General features: G+C 40.1%; 1 protein-coding gene across 1 annotated transcript in view; it reads right to left on the bottom strand.

Annotated features, from left to right (window-relative positions):
* Nucleotides 1–18574, bottom strand: part of LOC112564860 (serine/threonine-protein kinase 10-like) — a 43932-nt gene that overhangs the window by 23540 nt on the left and 1818 nt on the right. Inside the window, 13 exon segments of the mRNA XM_025239939.1 lie at nucleotides 7731–7864; nucleotides 9729–9856; nucleotides 9895–10543; nucleotides 11826–12113; nucleotides 12116–12161; nucleotides 12298–12392; nucleotides 12663–12785; nucleotides 13441–13522; nucleotides 14256–14373; nucleotides 14692–14768; nucleotides 15195–15267; nucleotides 16026–16224; nucleotides 16798–16962. Of these exon segments, the coding sequence (XP_025095724.1) occupies nucleotides 7731–7864; nucleotides 9729–9856; nucleotides 9895–10543; nucleotides 11826–12113; nucleotides 12116–12161; nucleotides 12298–12392; nucleotides 12663–12785; nucleotides 13441–13522; nucleotides 14256–14373; nucleotides 14692–14768; nucleotides 15195–15267; nucleotides 16026–16224; nucleotides 16798–16962 (2177 nt within the window).

Genomic DNA, 18574 nt, shown 5'->3' with positions numbered 1-18574 from the left:
TTCATACTGGTGCTCTTGCTGAACTTCGAAGGAGGCGGCAATCTGAAAAATGATGTTGTACCGGTATTCTTTCGTGTTGGTGCTCCTACCATTGTTTCTTAAATTCAGATTTTTGCTGGTTCTTTCCATCTCATCCAAGTAGCATGCGACAATGGAGAAGTCCTCGTGCATGAAGCTTAACTCAGTCATAAGGAAAGTTGCAGCCCACTAAAACTTTACAGCTACATCTAGTTCACATTTTAGAAACAGAGATAACACACCACTCGTAGACGATAATGTAATGTGCTGTAAAAGCAGATTATTTTAACAAAGCATTATTGAACAGACAGGGAGATACTGTGTGTGATGTGCACATGAACATTAGACGTGGAACCACGTGTACCTGACTCGTTCTAACATCCCGGGCATCAAAGCTACTCTATCACAATGTGCGAGCACTGCCCAGTCGTTCCCTTTAACTGAATTTGTTCAAAACGCATTTGGCGCATACACCAGGGGCTGATGACGCCAGGCGTTAATGTTCACTTCAATGCCCCAGCTTGTGTGCTATGTTCACTGGCCATGGGATCAACCGTTCGAAATTGACTGGCGGGCTGAAAAATATTAATTTTACTCATGCATGAACGGAAGCGACCCAACAGCCCCAAATCAAGTTGCCCGACACGCTGCCAGGTTTGGTGGCAATAAGCGCTTCTCGGCGGGAAACTAGTGGCAGTAATAAGCACAGACATAGGCAAAGAGGACAATCAGACGGCACACCTTGTCAGGCAGGAGAGGTAATATGGCAATATGAAATATGAAAATATGGCATACAATCAAGTTTAGGATGTGTCTTCCCTAAATCGTGGCAAACCGCTTTTCCTTCCCGACCATCAGTCCGGGTATCCAATGTCTGACTAGCAGGGAAGATGGAGGAAGGTGATGGTCTGTGAAAAGTGCTTCCACCTACAGGCGATTACAGAGAGGGTGTGCGGAATAAGGGTGTGGGGTATGAAAGGGATAAAGAGAGGGGAGCGGAGTACAGTTGCGTTTGGTGAGGCCGTAGCTGTTAGTCCTTCTATCCAGCTGGCTTTCCCTGCTTTTGAGTCTTGGCAGTCTGCCATGTTCGCGGTGGTGGTGGTGTGCTATTCTGCCTGCAAGGTCCCACTATTGTTCCTAAAATTTAGCTTGACATTTAGTTTTAGGTTTGTATTGTTATACAGATATTGTTTATAACGTTTACTGATTATTTATTTCACTATTTATTTACAAATATTTATTAAGCTACGAATCCGTTTTTACCTTTATCTTATTGCGCATTTGCATGGACCCCCGGCTTTTCAAATTACGCGTAAAACACATCATTTCTAATAATAAGCAATCAAACGGACTATGTAATAGTATTTCTAAAAAAAAAAAATCAGATTTTTAAAACATAATTTGCTGCAATTTAATTCACGTTTTGTGGAGGATTTGCATTTCTGATTTATCGGTCTCTGTTCACATGGTTAGTTGACGTTATCCTCGCGACGCTGACTCAACAATCCTTCCGACCTGATTAGATGATCAAAATCTGAAACCTCCACTATCCTTCGACAGAACATGGCAATAGATGTTGCATATCTAGTGGCACAGACTGCTCTTATATATACGCTATAGACATACATCGATTACAAATAAACTCAGTGAGAGTTATGAATCTTATTATGTGAATACGGATAGCATCATGGTCCTCTCTATGTACTAATCTTCTGTCGTGGGCTTCTGCCCGTGATGAACAAATGTTTCTTTTTGTTCAGCAGTGCTTTTAGGCCCACCCAAGGTTTGTTGTTAGGATAAACATACACTGCTTTGATGGACTGGTGCAATCAACACTATTTTACTCCTCACTTTTACTCCTAACTGTGTGTTAAATGTCTGTATGGGTATGTGAGCAAAGACAAATTTCTGCCCTGGGTCTCCTGGGCAGACAATAAAGTCTGTTTTGATTTTGATTTTGATTTTTGAAAAGCCTAGACGACGGCTAGTGGCGTCCGATGTCGTCTCCGGCATACACAATTTCTCGCCAGATGCTCCATTTGTTTACACGGCCCTTCGTCGAAGGTTATTTCCTCCCCTTTCTCCCCGTCCACTTCATCTCTTATTTGCATCATAACGCGAAATGACCCCCTCCCCAACCACCACCACCAGAATAACTTTCTTGCATTTAATACTCTCTGATCTTTTTTAAAAAAAAGATAAATATCAACTTGAGTAACTAGGCCTATTACAAACATGCTTTATGTCACGAGGGAATGACAGCCACACATCGAGATAAAACAACAACTGACGTGTTTGTTTTCGTCCAGCCAGCAAGGTCACGAAAAAGCAACTAAAGCTTCAAAAGCAAGCTATAAAGTCCCATAACGATGAAACACGATGAACCACATTCACAGACAGAAGAGTGCGACTGAGAGGAAATGTGAAACCAGAGGTCAATCCTCACTGTGCTGGGTCATCGGACTACCCCTCCCCTTTACCCAAACGACAACGATGGCAATGATGACAGCAGAAAAAAATATTGGAAAACAAACCGAAAGCACGCACCCTGTCCATCTACTCGTATGACATTTACCCTGATGGGCAAGACACTGTAACACGACTCTCCCATAATAAAACTGAAGTCTAACACTACTCAGCTCAAGTAGGGACGTGCGTCTAGAGAGAAGGGTGACTTGGTGGATGCTCGGGGCATGATGGTGAATCTGTTACTCACAAAAAACCTCATCTGCATCCACAATGTCCCAGCCCAACCCTCGAACCACGTGCTGCAGGCGTAAGGTTGGCCAAGAGACTCCATCAAGACCACGGATGACGGACAATGAAGGTCCGTGATCAAGACATTTGCAAGGTGGTGAAGGTTCACGCCTTCTCATACACCGCTTGTCACAGAATCTCGCCGTCCACGCGGCCACCAGACAAGAGATGAGTAGAAATAGCCTGTAACTTCCACTGATCACAGTAATGACACCACTCATAGACGAAGTGGCTCTGGGACAGCCGACACGACCATCGTTAATCAGACTGGATGTGTGGCAGAGAAAAGCAGTGCTTCAACTTCTTATTTTTGGACATTTCACAGTCAGGCACAGGTCTACGTTGGGGCTTGTTTGTTTGTTTGTTTGTTTGTTTTGGGGGGGGTCATAGGTGAGATCCGGCGATTTTTCCCATAAATCAACAGCAATGAAAAAAAAAGTCGCGCGGGAAGAAATATGGGAAAGGGCATCGGAAAGGGTGAGATATTTAATGTAAACTTGAGCGAACTGCAATCTTCACCTCAACAAAAATCCCCTTAAGCAAATTGCAATCTTCACCTCAGCAAAAATCCCCTTGAGCAAACTGCAATCTTCACCTCAACAATCTCCTCCCTCGTACTCCTCTTTCCGACCGCTGCTGTTCCCCCGCCCCTCCCCCCATTTAAAAAAAGAAGATGCGGCAAAATGTCATTATTTGCTGTGCGATGGCAAAACATTTGCTCTGCAGTCAGAGTTTGGGAGGGAACTGGCATCGTTTGGGAGCATGCTATCAGGAAATTTCCAACCAATTTGAAGCTCTTCCTCTCTACCTTCCGTTATTTGCTTGCAGTCCGCGTGGTGAAGAAACGAAATGTTTGTCACGGCATCAACAACCTCTCGCAGGCAGTGCGTCTGTAGGGAGCTGTGAGAGCGATGTGAGAGCGAAAAGCGCGTGCATTGGACCAATGGGAGTGAAAGGATATCACAAAAAGGGAAAAAACAAAATTCCCGAGTTACATGATGAGATGTATTTCGGGCAGAAAAGCAAATCAAACAGTCAGCAAACTCAATCTGCTTCTGCCCATCGATCGCTTTTATGCAATTTGGCACCTGTGATACTTGACAGCGATGAGAATGACGAGTTGCAGTATTTAAATTACAATCTTGCAATAGCGCTAGGGCAATCAATCTCTCTCTCGCTCGCTCTTGGAGTACCCAGAGCTATTAGGTCTGTACGATGACAGTACTTGTGTAGCCACAAGCGCGATGAACCGCTTCCTGTGAAACCTATACCTGAAGTTGCATCGCGATCCATACTGTCTAATGGGCAAACAGGTTAACAGACTAAGGCAAAGAGTCCCGTAGGCTATGCCTGAAGGAATATAGAGATGCATGCTTCCTGCCGCCAAGGCCAGAAAAAAACAGAGGTACAAGCAGAGTACGCAACTGATTGGCCATGTTTAGGACTCGGTGTGTGGAAGGCAGGAGCTCAATCCTGTCTTTACTCCGCCTTTACCTTCTCTGATAAATCAATTTCCTTACAAGCGGGTGGTAGTGGTGGTGGGGTGGGGATAATTTCCAGGCACCGCGCCGAGTGGGACTCGAACCAACGACTTTCTCCACGTACACTAGCTATCCGGTCTCTGGGCATCTCCAGAGGTCAACAGACGTACCTGCAAAAGGCACATCCACACAGGCGTAATTTAATTTTCTTAAAAGTGTCATTTCGTGTACAAGCGGTTGACAAGTCAAGCCGATCCTGTTGCAGTAAAAACATTTGCCTGACGCTCTCGGCACGCTCCCGAAGCATAAACCAACTGTTGTCTAGCGTGGCCGCCGCCAATGTACACTATGGTCAGCCAGGCAGCCCCGACACCGTCCGGAAGGAAGCATATTAGCTGCTCCCAGTCAACCGGCCCAACGGCCTCTTGGGGTAAAGGGACTGGCGTTCGGATCAAATGCTTGTCTCCGGAGTCCAGGACAGCTGGCAGTGGCAGGGCACGGGGCGACTGACCGCTGGATGTAAAGGACTGACGTTCGGATAAAATGGTTTGTCACAGAGAGGAGGACAGACAGCAGCGGCAGGGCAAGGGGTACAGGCCGCTTAGGACAGCATCGACCTTATTCTGTCACTGCAATCCCTCCCCCCATTCTTCCGTCAAGTTCACGACCAACAGACTACGCGACAGCGTTCAGAATACAAATGACAAAATCTCCATAACTTCCATCTACCACGCTACTGCACTCAGGCGCCAGGGCACATGGGAGTCCAGCCTCCGCCCTTCTGTGCACTCATCTGCAACCTACGTTACAGTAAGATAAACTTGTATAAGATCTCGGCATTGCAAGACATAAGACTCCTCAGGGTAGGTTTTAATACACACTTCAAAATGGTCACTCTTATATTTTCTTACAACACACCTACTGCACTGCGGCAACGGGCTTTCATAATGTGTGTGTGGGTGTGTATGGGCATGCGAGTGCGTGGGTGCGCCGGCGGGAGGGTGTATCCTTTTCATTTGTTATTGTTAACAAATTAAATTATCGAAACGCGCAGAAAATTTGGCAGAATTTGAGATTTTGACAGAGATGAGACAGAACGAGCAAGCAAGCGAGAGAGATTCATAACAAAACCTCGCGCTAAGCTGCTTAGTCTTGTAACCTGCAGCCACACTTGCAGAGATTGGGTGCGGGTGTCCGTTGTCCTTTGCTTGCCACCGACAAATTCTCATGCATCCTTGTGAGAATTAAGCTGGGAAGCAGGAAGAAAACAGCAGAGCATCTGTAGAACCACCTACAGAACTCTATACTACATGATCACCTTCACCACTGCTCACATGCTATGATGTCACATCTTGCCCATAAGACTCATCACGTTGTGGAGATAGTGGAGCGTGTGCGCGTGTTGTGTATGTGTGGTGGGTGGTGGAGGGAGCGGAATGTAAGCTTCTATTCGGAACCTTCATCTATTGAGCATTTAAAAAGGACTGCAAGTCTAAAGTGGCACGGAAGTCAATCAGGGTAAAAGGTTCTCCAAGACTGACGGCAGGTCGCGAGAGGACTTCCTAAACCATCAGCCGGCGTCTCGCTGTCCCTCACTTCATTTCCCTCTCTGCCTCTTTCCCATTGCATTCTTTAATGAAGCAAGCCCAGCCTGAATTCCATTGGGTTAGCGCCCGCACTACAAGACGGGAGCTCTTACTTGCTAGTCTCAACATTCGCTAAAGGCTAATCGCGAACGCGAACTCTAGTCCGCATGCAAAGTAGAAAGGGGCGTTGACTCCATATGGTGACACCAGCAACGAACTGGGCAGAAATTTATGGCCCAATTTATGATCCTCCGCAAAGGGGATAAAAAAAAAAAACAAAAACATTTTTGTAATGTGGGCTGGGTATGCGATCAGACGAGAGAGGTGGCACAACGTGGGTGGTTCGCTGTGAACTGTGGCCGCCTGCTTGACGGCAACTGCGTGCCCAAGTTGGCTCTCGGGTTCGGGAGGTCAAGCAGATCGATGTAGCAGATTGCCCAAGCAGGTTATGACAAAGGCAGTGGCGAGATTTATCTCTCTGTTTCTCCTGTCGTTCCTGACCAAAGCGTACTCTTAAGTTGTGCGAACTTAATACAAGAAATCTCATCACCGTTTCTGCGCTCTTTGCTTTCTCATAGCTAAGATGTTAAGAAATGCATTCGTCCGTTTGCTGTCCTTTCATTTGCTTGACGAGTGAGCGGAGCTTGAGTACAGCAATTTCTAGTGTGCGAGTTATCTCGGTGATAGAGCAGCTATTATAAGTGCGCATCCACCCAACCCATCACCACCAACCTCTTACACATACCCGCGACATCTACTGAAGCCGCTTGTGACATCATCTATGTTCAGCTCGTCCTCTCCCGTCACTTGATTGTTTTTGTTCGTCAGACAGTGTTTACGACTGATCCTTTGCATCTCTGGGTCAAACCCCGCCTTTATGCCTGTCTGGAGCATGACCCAGTGTCAGACAGCTAGCACCTCCTCTCTCACTCACCTACCGTAAGCTAACTCGGCGGCATTTTGTCAAAAGTTTTACACCCTGAGCATTGCAAAAGCAACTCGGAACCCAGCTTGAAGTTCACTTAGAAGTCTCTCTCTCCTTACACAAAGTGATACAGCTTTTTTTTTGATAATATGGGAGGATATTACATAATTTATGTCAAAGGAAAGTACACAGCAGAATTCTTCATGGGAATCTGAAGTGCCTTCTTCCTCCTTACCTATCCGCCGGGGCACCGGCATGACTGTTGATGTCACAAGCTCTCTGACCTCCTTACCCATCCACCAGGGTAGAGGCATGACTGTTAATGGTCACGTTCTAACCACTGGGCATGCACTAGCGGTCCCACAATTAGGGCAGGAAAGAGGTTGGTCACTCCAACATTGTACATAATGATGGACTAGGATGGTTTACATTGTAATCCTTGGCCTTACCTATCTTTTCATGTTTTGATACACAAAGTAATTACCAAACAAGGATTACATGTTCTGCCCACTTTCCATTAGGGTTGCAAAAGCATCCATAAGCACTCTCCTGGGCCAATGATAATCAGAGACCTTCATTTACAATCCCACCACGACAAAGGCTATTACAGAGAATCACATACCTCCATCCTGTGATAATGCTCTCCCCATGCAAAGCAAATTTGCGCAAGCAGACCCCATCCTGGCAGGCCAGGGCTAGAATAGCTGTCCACAGTGCTTGAGGCACAGGGATGTGATATATTGATCTTTGTTGCAGCCAATGTCTTTTTATATTTTTCCACCTTTTGGTGTAAGGTGAGATTAAGCATACTAATGGTAATATGTCCTCTCCAGGAAGGTGTAACTCAAAAACAAAAATGTTATCATACCAAAATCAAATACCTACTTCCCTGTGGACAAGAATACATGTACATGATACGTGCAGTAGGCTATGAGCTGGTGTGCCATATCACAATACACTAACCTGATGTTGTGCTCCTCTCTGACCTTGTTCTCCTCACCACTGACCACAAGCTTGGTGATTGTGGAAGTTACAACTTTTCCATCCTTCAGATATGTGCGAGTTTTGGTCATCGTGCGGTAGTGAGACTTGCTTTCCTATCATAAGGATAAATTGTAGATTTACATAATATGCAGAGACATTTTACGAATACTCTAAAGCTCAGCACAGGGAAAGGGTCTTCTGAAGGATAGAAGATGACAGAAATATGTCTTTAAAAGAATTGAGCAAAAAAAAAAAAAAATTTACACCATTTCATTCAACTTTTAAAACCTTGTAAATCTATACAGGAAGAACAGAGTGTCTCCACAATCTGTTACCTTCTCCAATTAACTTGTAGGACTAAGGCCAATGCAGGAATCTAAGAAAATCTTTCAAATTAAAAGTCTTCCAACTACTCTGTTTGGTGCTGCTGTATTGTCTGTGTGTTGCAGTGTGCTGCACAAAGTATGACCATACCAAATTCAGGCTCTTTTTAAATAATTTGTCTAAGTCAGAAATTATCCTTAAATACATAACTAGCATCTTTAACAGACCAATAAGAAGCAGAATTTTCAAGAGCTAAAGGAATTTGCATTATGCAACACATAGTTTCCTCAGATGCTTAAAACTTGCATATGTACACTATATATATATCCTTTTTTTAAAAAAAATGTGTCTGTGATATTCTTGGGATTCTACATCCACTTCCTATTCACAAATCATATGTCCAGATGCATTACTGTCTGATAACAATAAATCTGACTCTGAGTTGCTCTTCTTGTTCATAAAGTGTCTAAGGTACTTTTCTTAACAAAGTACACTGACAATAATTTTTCTCTGGACTACATGAAGTATACTTTATTTTCTCCCTGAAACCACAGCTTTTGTCAAAAATGCAAGTTTTACTGTCTTTTGCACATACCCTGTCCAACCCTTGCCCTACTGATCAGTTTGTATGTCAGTCTGATGAAGCAATAGCCTTTCCGAACTGGGCTATGGCTTGTGTCGGGACCAATACTAGTTGAATCTGTCCTTTTGCAGTCTGTGAGGCAGTCTATGTGTCTGTGATAGAAATGGAGTGTGGAAGAGAGAGCAAGCGAAGAAGAGGGGTTGTGTGTATGTACATATGCATAGGATAAGCCTGTTTATTCTTCCTTTCGTCTCTTCCATCTCTTCTTATTATTATTCTTAAAAGATTGAACTAAAGCTTGTGATCACCTCTCATCATATAAAGGAATAGAATAGCAAACAGACAGAAAGACAGCCAACCTTAACAGCCTGTCTATAGGATGAATGTGCTTAATAATGTCCCCTATAATTTACTTTTGTGTAAAACAGCAATAGACAGGGTTCAGGGTTAGTTTTGCATTTTGTATTCACTCATTAAGTTAATTACAGTTAAATTCAGTTATCTTCTTTCTACATAAAACCTTATCATATTCATCTAAAGCCACATATTATCCACATATCATTCTTAAGAATTATCCATGTATTATAGAAAGCACATTACACAACCTTCCAAAGAAAATGTGATCTTTGAACAGCTGTTGTCTACTGCTAGGAAATTCAATCAACAGCCCTTCTACTGCTTTAAGTATAAACATGATGGTTATAGAGTATGCATCTTTCTACACTAAATTCCTATATGTGTAAGCGTCTTTACTTAGCATATAACTTACAAAAAAAAAAGGAGCAGCTATTATGAATTGCATTTCTAGAAGTCAAAGCAATTTAAAAAAAAAAAAAACAAACAAAAAACATATGAATGCCCTAGTTGGGTAATGTGCTTCTAGTTCACACGCACACAAATATGTACAGACATGATCTTGGACAATTTACAAATTTTTACAGCTTCTCTCTCTTAGCAGCATATGCAATGCAACTGTGCATGTCAAGTGTGTTAGTGAGACATTTGTGTTGTTTCTACATGGCCAGCATGTATATGTGTGTGTCTGTGTGTATATATCTCAAAACTCTTACATTTCTGGGACGAATGTTGCCCTTCTTTCGACGCTGTATCACTGTAGTGTCAGCACTTTCATCCTTTTCAACACTGTCGATAGTGTTTATACTGCCAGTATCAGACTTCCTGTCTGATGTGTCATCATCTGGGTTTGACACATCTGCATTAATTTCACTGACAAACCACTTTCACTGGTCAACCTTGTCTCAAACGTATCAAGGTCTGTCTGTGGGATGGCACTCTGTCTTTTGGTAGTTATATCCAGTTGCTTTACTCCCGACACTGGAACCTTTTCCTCAGTAGGAGAGTCGCATATGGATGTGGCGTAACCGTTGATAACAACAACACCTGTTTCGGGCACAGGCTTTCCTCCAAAGGTTATAACCTTGCGCTGCTCCTCCTCCTCTTTGTCTGCACTGATCTGAACTTTCACCTCTTGGACCTCCAGGGACTCAGGGCTGGGTTCAGGTGTTTTTGCTCTTGCTTCCCCCTCTTCCTTCTCCTCATTAGCAGGCTGATTATCCAGCTCTTTGTCAATGATGTCAGAAATATCATTTTCACTGTACTCTATGTCAGCTGGCTTCTCTTGCTCTAGATCTTCAGCACTGTTTGCTTCTGAAGGCGACTCTGCACCTCCACCAATAAATTCCGTGACAGTCTCAAACACGACACTAGCAACAGATGGTGAGACAGTTGAGGAGCTAACAACATCATCTATAATTTCTTCTACAATATCTGAGGCAGCTGCAAGATTGTCTGTGTCACCTGTTGCCGCCACTTTCCTTTCCTCCTCATCTGCTGACCTATTTTCCTGCCTGGCCTGACCCTCATTCTGTCAGCAAGAGAGCAGTTAATGGGTGGTTAGGCAAAGAAGCTCACAAAGCATTTAGTCATGTGCTAAGAGGACAGTACACAACTACTCTTAAATTCATAATCTGACAACAAATTTCCCATTCGTTAAAGTGAATGCCTACATTGTAGGCATCGAAAAAATGAGATGTAAATTTTCTAAGGGTCTGACAACATGAAAATCTCTTGATGGAATTTTGTTCAAAAACTAATGACTAACCAAAAGCTCTTAAAAATTTAACAAACAATGCCATTAGACATTCTTCTTACACTGTAGTGTTGTTGCGGCCCTATGCTCCTCAGAAGAGCAACAAGGAACTAAACTACTCTTACACTGTAAATGGGCGAAAAAACCTTAAGATAACTTTATTGCTATAACTTCTAAACTCAAAATGTGCTTTTGACGCTTTGATACAAGCACCAATAAAAAGCATTTGAAGCATGCAGAAAATGTTAATTTATACCTTTATACAGACTACAACCATACACCATTAAACTGCATTTAAACTGTGTATATTTTAGGTGGATAGAACTTGGCAGAAATATAACCAACAAGGTCTATAGGCATGCCGGATTTAAAGAATTTTGGTTAAGAATTAGTCCTGATGCAAAATAGTGTGTACTGTCCCCTTAATATACCTGCTCAACTAGATCTTATGCATGGCTCTGTTAGCCAGACTATGTGCTGCACAAATGAATAATCTTTACAAAAGATAGACAAGAAATAAGTAATATTATAAATGCAAGTTAGGTGTGCTGTTAGGCAGGAGAAACTATTACAATACATAAATATGACTACAAACAGTGCAAAGCACCAAAACAGTTGGTATACCATTGTTGCACGTGTTCTTCTTTTCTTATTTATCTACAAGAATCACAAAATCCCCATAAAGAGAACAGTATTACAAAAAATTGCAAGAGAATATTAAATTATCAGTATGCCAACTCAGGGTAAACAGAAAGGAAGCGTCTTTTTCTTCTTCGTCATAAATTAAGACTAAAATATTGCATGATCTGTTTTCGGCACTGGAATGTGTCTTCTGCATAGTATTTCCATTATTAATACATTCTGACTTAAATGTGCACTTTTAAGGCTTTGACAATTTCTTGGAACTAGTGGAAATACATGGCATTTGTAACACATAGATCAACCCCAAGAAGAAAAGTCACTGACACTTCTAGATACATTAATTTACACATCCCTATTTTCTCATACACCCTAATGTGACTTGTCCTTTAACAAAAAATATATACTATGCTCTTACCTGGCTGCCCTCTGATACTTCATCACTGCTTACACCTAGACCCTCATCTGATAATTTATCTTCCTCCCTTTCATCCACTCCTCTCCTCTGGACTTCTTCTTTGACCCCAGTTGATGGTACTGCTGAAGGTGCTACAGGTTCCAAAAGTGCGTTAGCTGGAGGAGGTAAGGATTCTGTAATTTTCTTTGGAGAAACCTGTTTGTTATCTGCTACCTCTGCCTTAGCTGCTTGTTCCTTTCTCTCTGGTTCTGGTGTCTTTCTCTCAACTTTCTTCTCTTCAGCCTTGGCAACCTCTTTTTTTGGTTCAACAATTCTTGGCACTTCTTTTTCAGTACTCTGAAGCACAGCAGGAAACATGCAAAAAACTTTGTTTCAGACCACACAGCAGACATGATACATTTTATTAAGTGACACACTTTTCACAGAGACACTTTAATAAATTAAGAAACTATTCTCAGCAGTGGCTACCAACCTTCTCTCTGCCTCGCGCCTCTTTAGCATCACTGTCTGTGCTGTAGCCGATACACTATCCAGGTCCACGGACTGTGAGTCTTCGCTCATCTGACGCTGTGAGAAAGAACACAGTGTACATCTGTTTAGTCAACTACAGAAAACATATTTGTTTCTCAGCAGCAACTGATGATCAAATGCTACACCCTATTGCCCTTTATGGTTTAAAATATTCTTCATCAGATTTCTGAAAAAACCTAATAACTTCAATGTCCCACATGCTAAACTAAAAATTACACAGATAAGAACCTTAAAGGACCAATTTACTTTTAGGTGTCCCAATTTTTATCAAAACAGTAATGGGTTAAAAAAAAAGAAATTACCAACCTTCAAAACTTTGATATCCTCCTCCTCAGTGAGATCCTCCACAGTTTCAATTACATCTGCCTTTGCCTCACAAATGAGATCAAGAATGGCTGTTTTGTCCCTGTAATCCCTTATAAAGGGATGCTGTAATAAAAATTTTAAAAAAAAATGCATTAGTAGTGTTTGTGTTTACATACATATGGGTTTGTGGATCAGAAAAACAGAGTAAGACAGAGATATGATTACCCATAAACTTAAGACCATTGGCTCCACCCATTCTCCACTTGACATACAACACTTGGTTACTTACTATTGCAACATTTATGAGTGTTAGGCAGTATATACCCTGGATGCAGTATTAAAGGATACAGGTAACCCACAACTGCACAAGATAACGGTGTTAAACAGTATATAAAGGAAACGTGTCAAAGCTTTTCCAGTTCAAGAAGTTTCTTTGGCATTTATCATACTTGGTCAGTTATTTACCAATTTGCTAGGTTATGTAGCATGTACAGACTTAGAGACTGCTAATGAAACTGTACCATTATGCCTCAAGCTCTGTTTACTCAGAACTTAAGAAGAAGGATCTGATATCTACATGTAAAGTGAAATACCAACAAATCCACCAAATTAGAGAGGGAAGGAAAACTCATGTACAATCAATCATGACTGGTGAATGAATGTGTAGGACAAAGTATTGTAAAACTGTGCAACAAATGCAGTGCCCAACATCTGTGCCACATCTCAAGGGAAGCAATAATGCAATGACAGATGTTTTAACAGTAAGCAGAAAAATTACCTCCAGAAGCTCTACTGCAGTAGGACGTTGTTTTGGGTCTTTGATCAGGCACTTACTTATAAAATCATTGAAATTTTTGGACCTGCAATAATATGTGAATAAAATGTATGTTTTTGGTATTAGCAAGAAAACTGATATATTTATCCAGTTGAGACAGAAGTCAGAGCATATGCATGTACAACAACCATGTCACATATTGCAAGTTTAATGGTTTGCATTCACTTATAAAAAATTAATTAACAAGCTAATATTTATTACCTGTTTATCATTATTATCATTGACATGACAGCCAAAATAATCTTTCATGACAGAAAATGCTGGAGAAGCATATGTCCATTGAAATAATATATTGAGAAGTAAAAAGTAGATTACAATTAAAATTCAGTTTTGGCAATACAAAAGAACCATACCCAAAATTATGAACATAAAAGTTGCTGAAACAAGCAAAATATGACAGCTGGTTTTAGAGAATTATGTTTCAACTAAGTACCAAAAGGTATAATAAATACAGTCACCACTCGATAATTTACAGCAACAACCTTAATGCTTAATTATGAGCTTCTAGTTGGAAGGCAAACAAGGCATGGATTAATTTTTTAGAAAATTTAGTGAGTTTGAAGAGATCTAGTTGACTGTCCATAGGTATAACGTCTATGTTATGAGCGTGCAAAAGAAGGAGCTGGCTTCAGAATGGACAAGGACATTTTAAAAGATTTTGAAGTGATAACTAAGATAACTGGAAAATGCTGAAAATGCAAGGAGGGAAAGAGGCACTTGAAAATATGAAAGAATATTGCCTAAAACACTAAACACACCATTTTGAAGGCTGGTCTAAAGCTGGAGGCTCAGACTTGTGAATTTTGATCAGAACTCTCATAGGATGCATATCTTTATTGGGTGGCTCTATCTGAGCAAATTCAATCATGGTGATTCCTGAAAAGACAATATAATTTTTAGTGATATTCATATCATCAGATGTTAAATTCTGAGCAACAAAATAATACAATACAATACATCTTTATTGTCTATGTCTGGTCGTAACAGAGATAGAAATTTTCCTTTGTTGCTGGGAGCTCCCACAATCAACTGAGAAAAAGATACATAATAAACTGAAGAGATTACTATTACACCTCATACACTCAGATATACAAAACACACACACAAAAATACCAGAAGCTTTCTGAGAAGTTTTTAAACAAACAAAAATTATTGCAATGCTTATCTCATTAAAAATTGTAAGCTATATCTTACCTAATGACCAGATATCTGCTTTGAAGTCATAAGGAGTATCTTTTAGTGTTTCACAAAGAATTACTTCTGGGGCCATCCTGCACAAATTAAAGTCAGTTTGATTTCTGCAAATAGTCTATATTAAAGGTGACCACTCCTTTCAATGGATACAGCCCAGCCAAACTAACTCGAGTACAGTAATCACTTCATCTTCCCACAAAAAACATGATAAACATTAAAAACTACTTATAACCTAAAGCATTTTGTGAAATGGAGATGTGGGAATATTGTTAAGTTAAAAATCAGGTGAAGTGATCATGTAGCTGAGATGATTAATCTAAACAGCTACAGTGAAAATACTAATGATATGACTCCATAAAGAAAACTGTAAACAGTTTACACACACACACACACAAAAAAAAACCCCACCAAAAAAACCATAAAATGAGCTGAACTTTTCTGATAGCATTAGACACTATTTACACTGTGCAAAACAGCAAGCACCATAAAAACTCTTAACATACCAATAAGGTGTACCAATGAATGTATCTCTCTTCTGGTGGGTCTGGGAATTTTTGGCTGATACTCCAAAGTCAGCTAAAAACAGACATGTGATGTGCTGTTACCTAGGTGGTCTAGCCAGAAAAAATAAGATGAACTTCCTCACTTCCCAGAAAAAATGTTCACAGCAAACCCAAATTTACCTTTAAAGTAGTTAATGGCTTAAACTTTTTAAAATTCAACATCAAGGAATTATAAGACATTTAAACTTGTGCTGCTCTTCCTTAATCAGTAGTACAAGACAGAAAGCCTCAGACATTCTAATGATGGTATTTACCCTGTGCCAGGTATATCAGAAAACAAGGTAAACATTCTAAAAATCATGAGGTTAAAAAAAAAGGCAATTTAACAAAGAACCAAAAAGGATGTATATAACAGCTATACACATAAAAATTATATCCTTTACATAGGGGCATCCATGTATGTTGTATGTGATGGACAGCATTTGATCTGCTTCACTGGTATCTGTTGTTAAATCTTTTTTATATCATTTTGGTGTCTTTTATTGTCGTGTTCATCTACCAGCAAAACATTTAATCATCAGAATCATATCGTCGCATTCTTTACCCACTGTTGGTGCAATTTTATAAAATTTTAGAACTTACAAGTGACAAAATATTCCAAAGCAGCAGGCTTTCTACTAGTTTTGTTGTCTTTCAATGTTTTGTAATACATCATTAGCACATTGTCATTTGATTTCCATAAACATGACCTTTCAATATCTGCTTTCCAATTCTTTACAAATATGACCCAGATGGCACTGCTCATCCCAGAAACTGGGCCTAAACACCTACCCAATTTGACATCTCCTTCCATGGTAACAAGAACATTTCCCGCTTTAATGTCACGATGAATGACATGGTGGCGGTGGAGGAAGTCAAGGGCCACACACATTTCATGACACACATAACGAATTTGGTCCTCTGTGAGAGGCTTTTCCAAATCCACCATGATGCTATCCAAAGCTCCACCACCACAAAATTCTAGGAACATCTGCAAGATCAGAGAAAAAACCAGACATTAATAAAGGTGAACAAAGCAGCGAAAAAAAAAAAAAAATTCAATATGAGATACAAAGAAAACACACACACAAAGAGAAAATAAAATATGTAAAAACAACTGATATTCAATATGCACTTATGCATAGAAACTCAAAATGCTAAGACAGCAATATATTTTCTGCACAAACTCCCAAATAAAATACTACTCAAAATTATTTATCTTTTTGCTAGTGTTATATACTTTTGCAGATTACAAGATGTTTACTGCTAATCCAATACAGAAGGAAAATATCCACTCTCACCTCACATTTACTGAGAAAGTCTCCCATATTATCTACAAAAATTTCTGAAATAATTCCTGCTTTATTATGACATTCTATGGCTTAGATAAAATAGTGATGAGGAACAGCAGTGTCAGAAAGAAAATCAGAAACCAGTATGATTATCATTGTATTTAAGACAGGATCTTAACCAAGGGCCATTACATGATGGTTAACATGACAGACAACATTGCAAAAGGAGTAAAGGATAGTAATTAAGGGATAGTACATTAACTGAAACTCACCCATAGTTTTCCATCAAAGTAGAAAGCTTCATGCAATCCCACCACGTTTGGGTGGACACAGTCAGCCAATATATTAATCTCCACAGAGAAATCTTCCAAATCTTCCTCATTGTTGATGGCCACCTGTTTTAGTGCAGCAAATACCTGTGTTTCCTTGTTCTGTGCCTGCACACAAAAGGTGAATAGGTAAAGAGAATAATTATGCCTTTTAGAAATGAAGTTTTGGTCAAATCTTTCTAGAAACCAGAGTATCTCTCTTGATCTGTAACAAGAGCACATCAAAACTGAGATGAGATAATCTGTGCCCCTATACTCCTAAGAATATTAAAAAATAAACAAATTGCAAAAACTAACCCTGCAGGAATCAGTGCAAGGAGGTCTGACAACTCTAAGAAAACTTTCAGGAGTGGACTAACCTGTTATTCAGCAGTTCTTAAAGATCAGCAGAGAACCAAGAGAGATAGAGTTGGTAGTAGTACTACCATGTGCTTTTACAGCAATTTAGGGTTTTGGGAACTGATCATGATTATAATGAAAAATAACACAGAAAGAAGACAGAACAGTTATGTCCTGTTAATTTTAATGTCCTTCACAAGCTGAAAGAAAGAAAAACTCTCTCTTGTCAGGAATTGCTAATGCAAGGTATAATCTTTAAAAAATCATGTACATCTGTTTTAGCAATATGAATATCTTGCTCAGCTTCTGGAATAGCTTTTAAATTCACGGGAACTGACTCAACAGTTGCTAGCCCCATACAGATCTGGGTATGGGATTAGGCTCAACTGCTACTCTTGCCACAATGTGGCACCACAGAGACTGGGATCCACAGGTACTTAGTTCAACAATATCATCTCCATCTCAGTGTTATCTATTCAATAACAAGATGGCAGCAATGGAAAAGCAAATCATCTTGTTCAGTAAAAAAAAAAAACCTCACTAGTGTAAGGGAAAGAATCTTGAGCCATGAGCAATACAAAATAATTTCATATTTTCTGTGTTTCTCTTTAAACACTAAATCCACCCAATATAAAACTTAAAGTTATAATTGTATTTGCTTGTAAACAATTAAACCTCTATTATCAAAGTCAAACCCATTCTTAAATAAAAATAAAATCATGGTGTACATACAAGTAAGCATAGATGCATATAAAGTAAAAACAAAAAACTAAAAAGAGAGGAAAAAAAAGTAAAAGTAAGGTAAGAAGCAAAGACAGAGAACAGTCCTACCAAACACTGTTTAGCAGACTTATGAACAGAAACTTGTTTAATTAAAAGAGGTCAACACTAACCAATATTCTCAAGTGCTCTGTGTTGTTCTCTGCCCATACAGAATGCAACTTTGTCATATGTGATATTATGTCTAAAACAGTGTTGGCAGCTGAAAGATTTAGCCATTCTAAAGGTTGTTTGTTTACTGTATGTAAACATTATCTAAATAAGGAAGTGACTGCTTCCACTTCTAGTAAGAAGAAGAAGCCCAATGTTACAGCGATATAATAAAACTTCACTCACTCCAGAGAAGTCATATTGTGGCAAGATCATCTATCTATCGACACACACACACAGAGGGACACACATATAATATGACTCTAAAGATGTTTCTTGAACTTAAATGGATATACAAAAGATACGATTTGGAAGACAACTGTGAGATAAAATGATAAATAACTGGACACGATCAGCTTGACAACATTTGATACAACATCTCAACATGACCACAAGGCCTTGGGGAGCAATGCATCTTGCCCTGGATTAATGTCAAAGAATACTTTGCTTT

Source organism: Pomacea canaliculata, linkage group LG5 (genome assembly GCF_003073045.1).
Source record: "Pomacea canaliculata isolate SZHN2017 linkage group LG5, ASM307304v1, whole genome shotgun sequence".
In the NCBI taxonomy this organism is placed as follows: Eukaryota; Metazoa; Mollusca; class Gastropoda; order Architaenioglossa; family Ampullariidae; genus Pomacea; species Pomacea canaliculata.
Note: the sequence above shows the minus strand (reverse complement) of the source record. Positions and strands in the feature narration are given on the sequence as shown.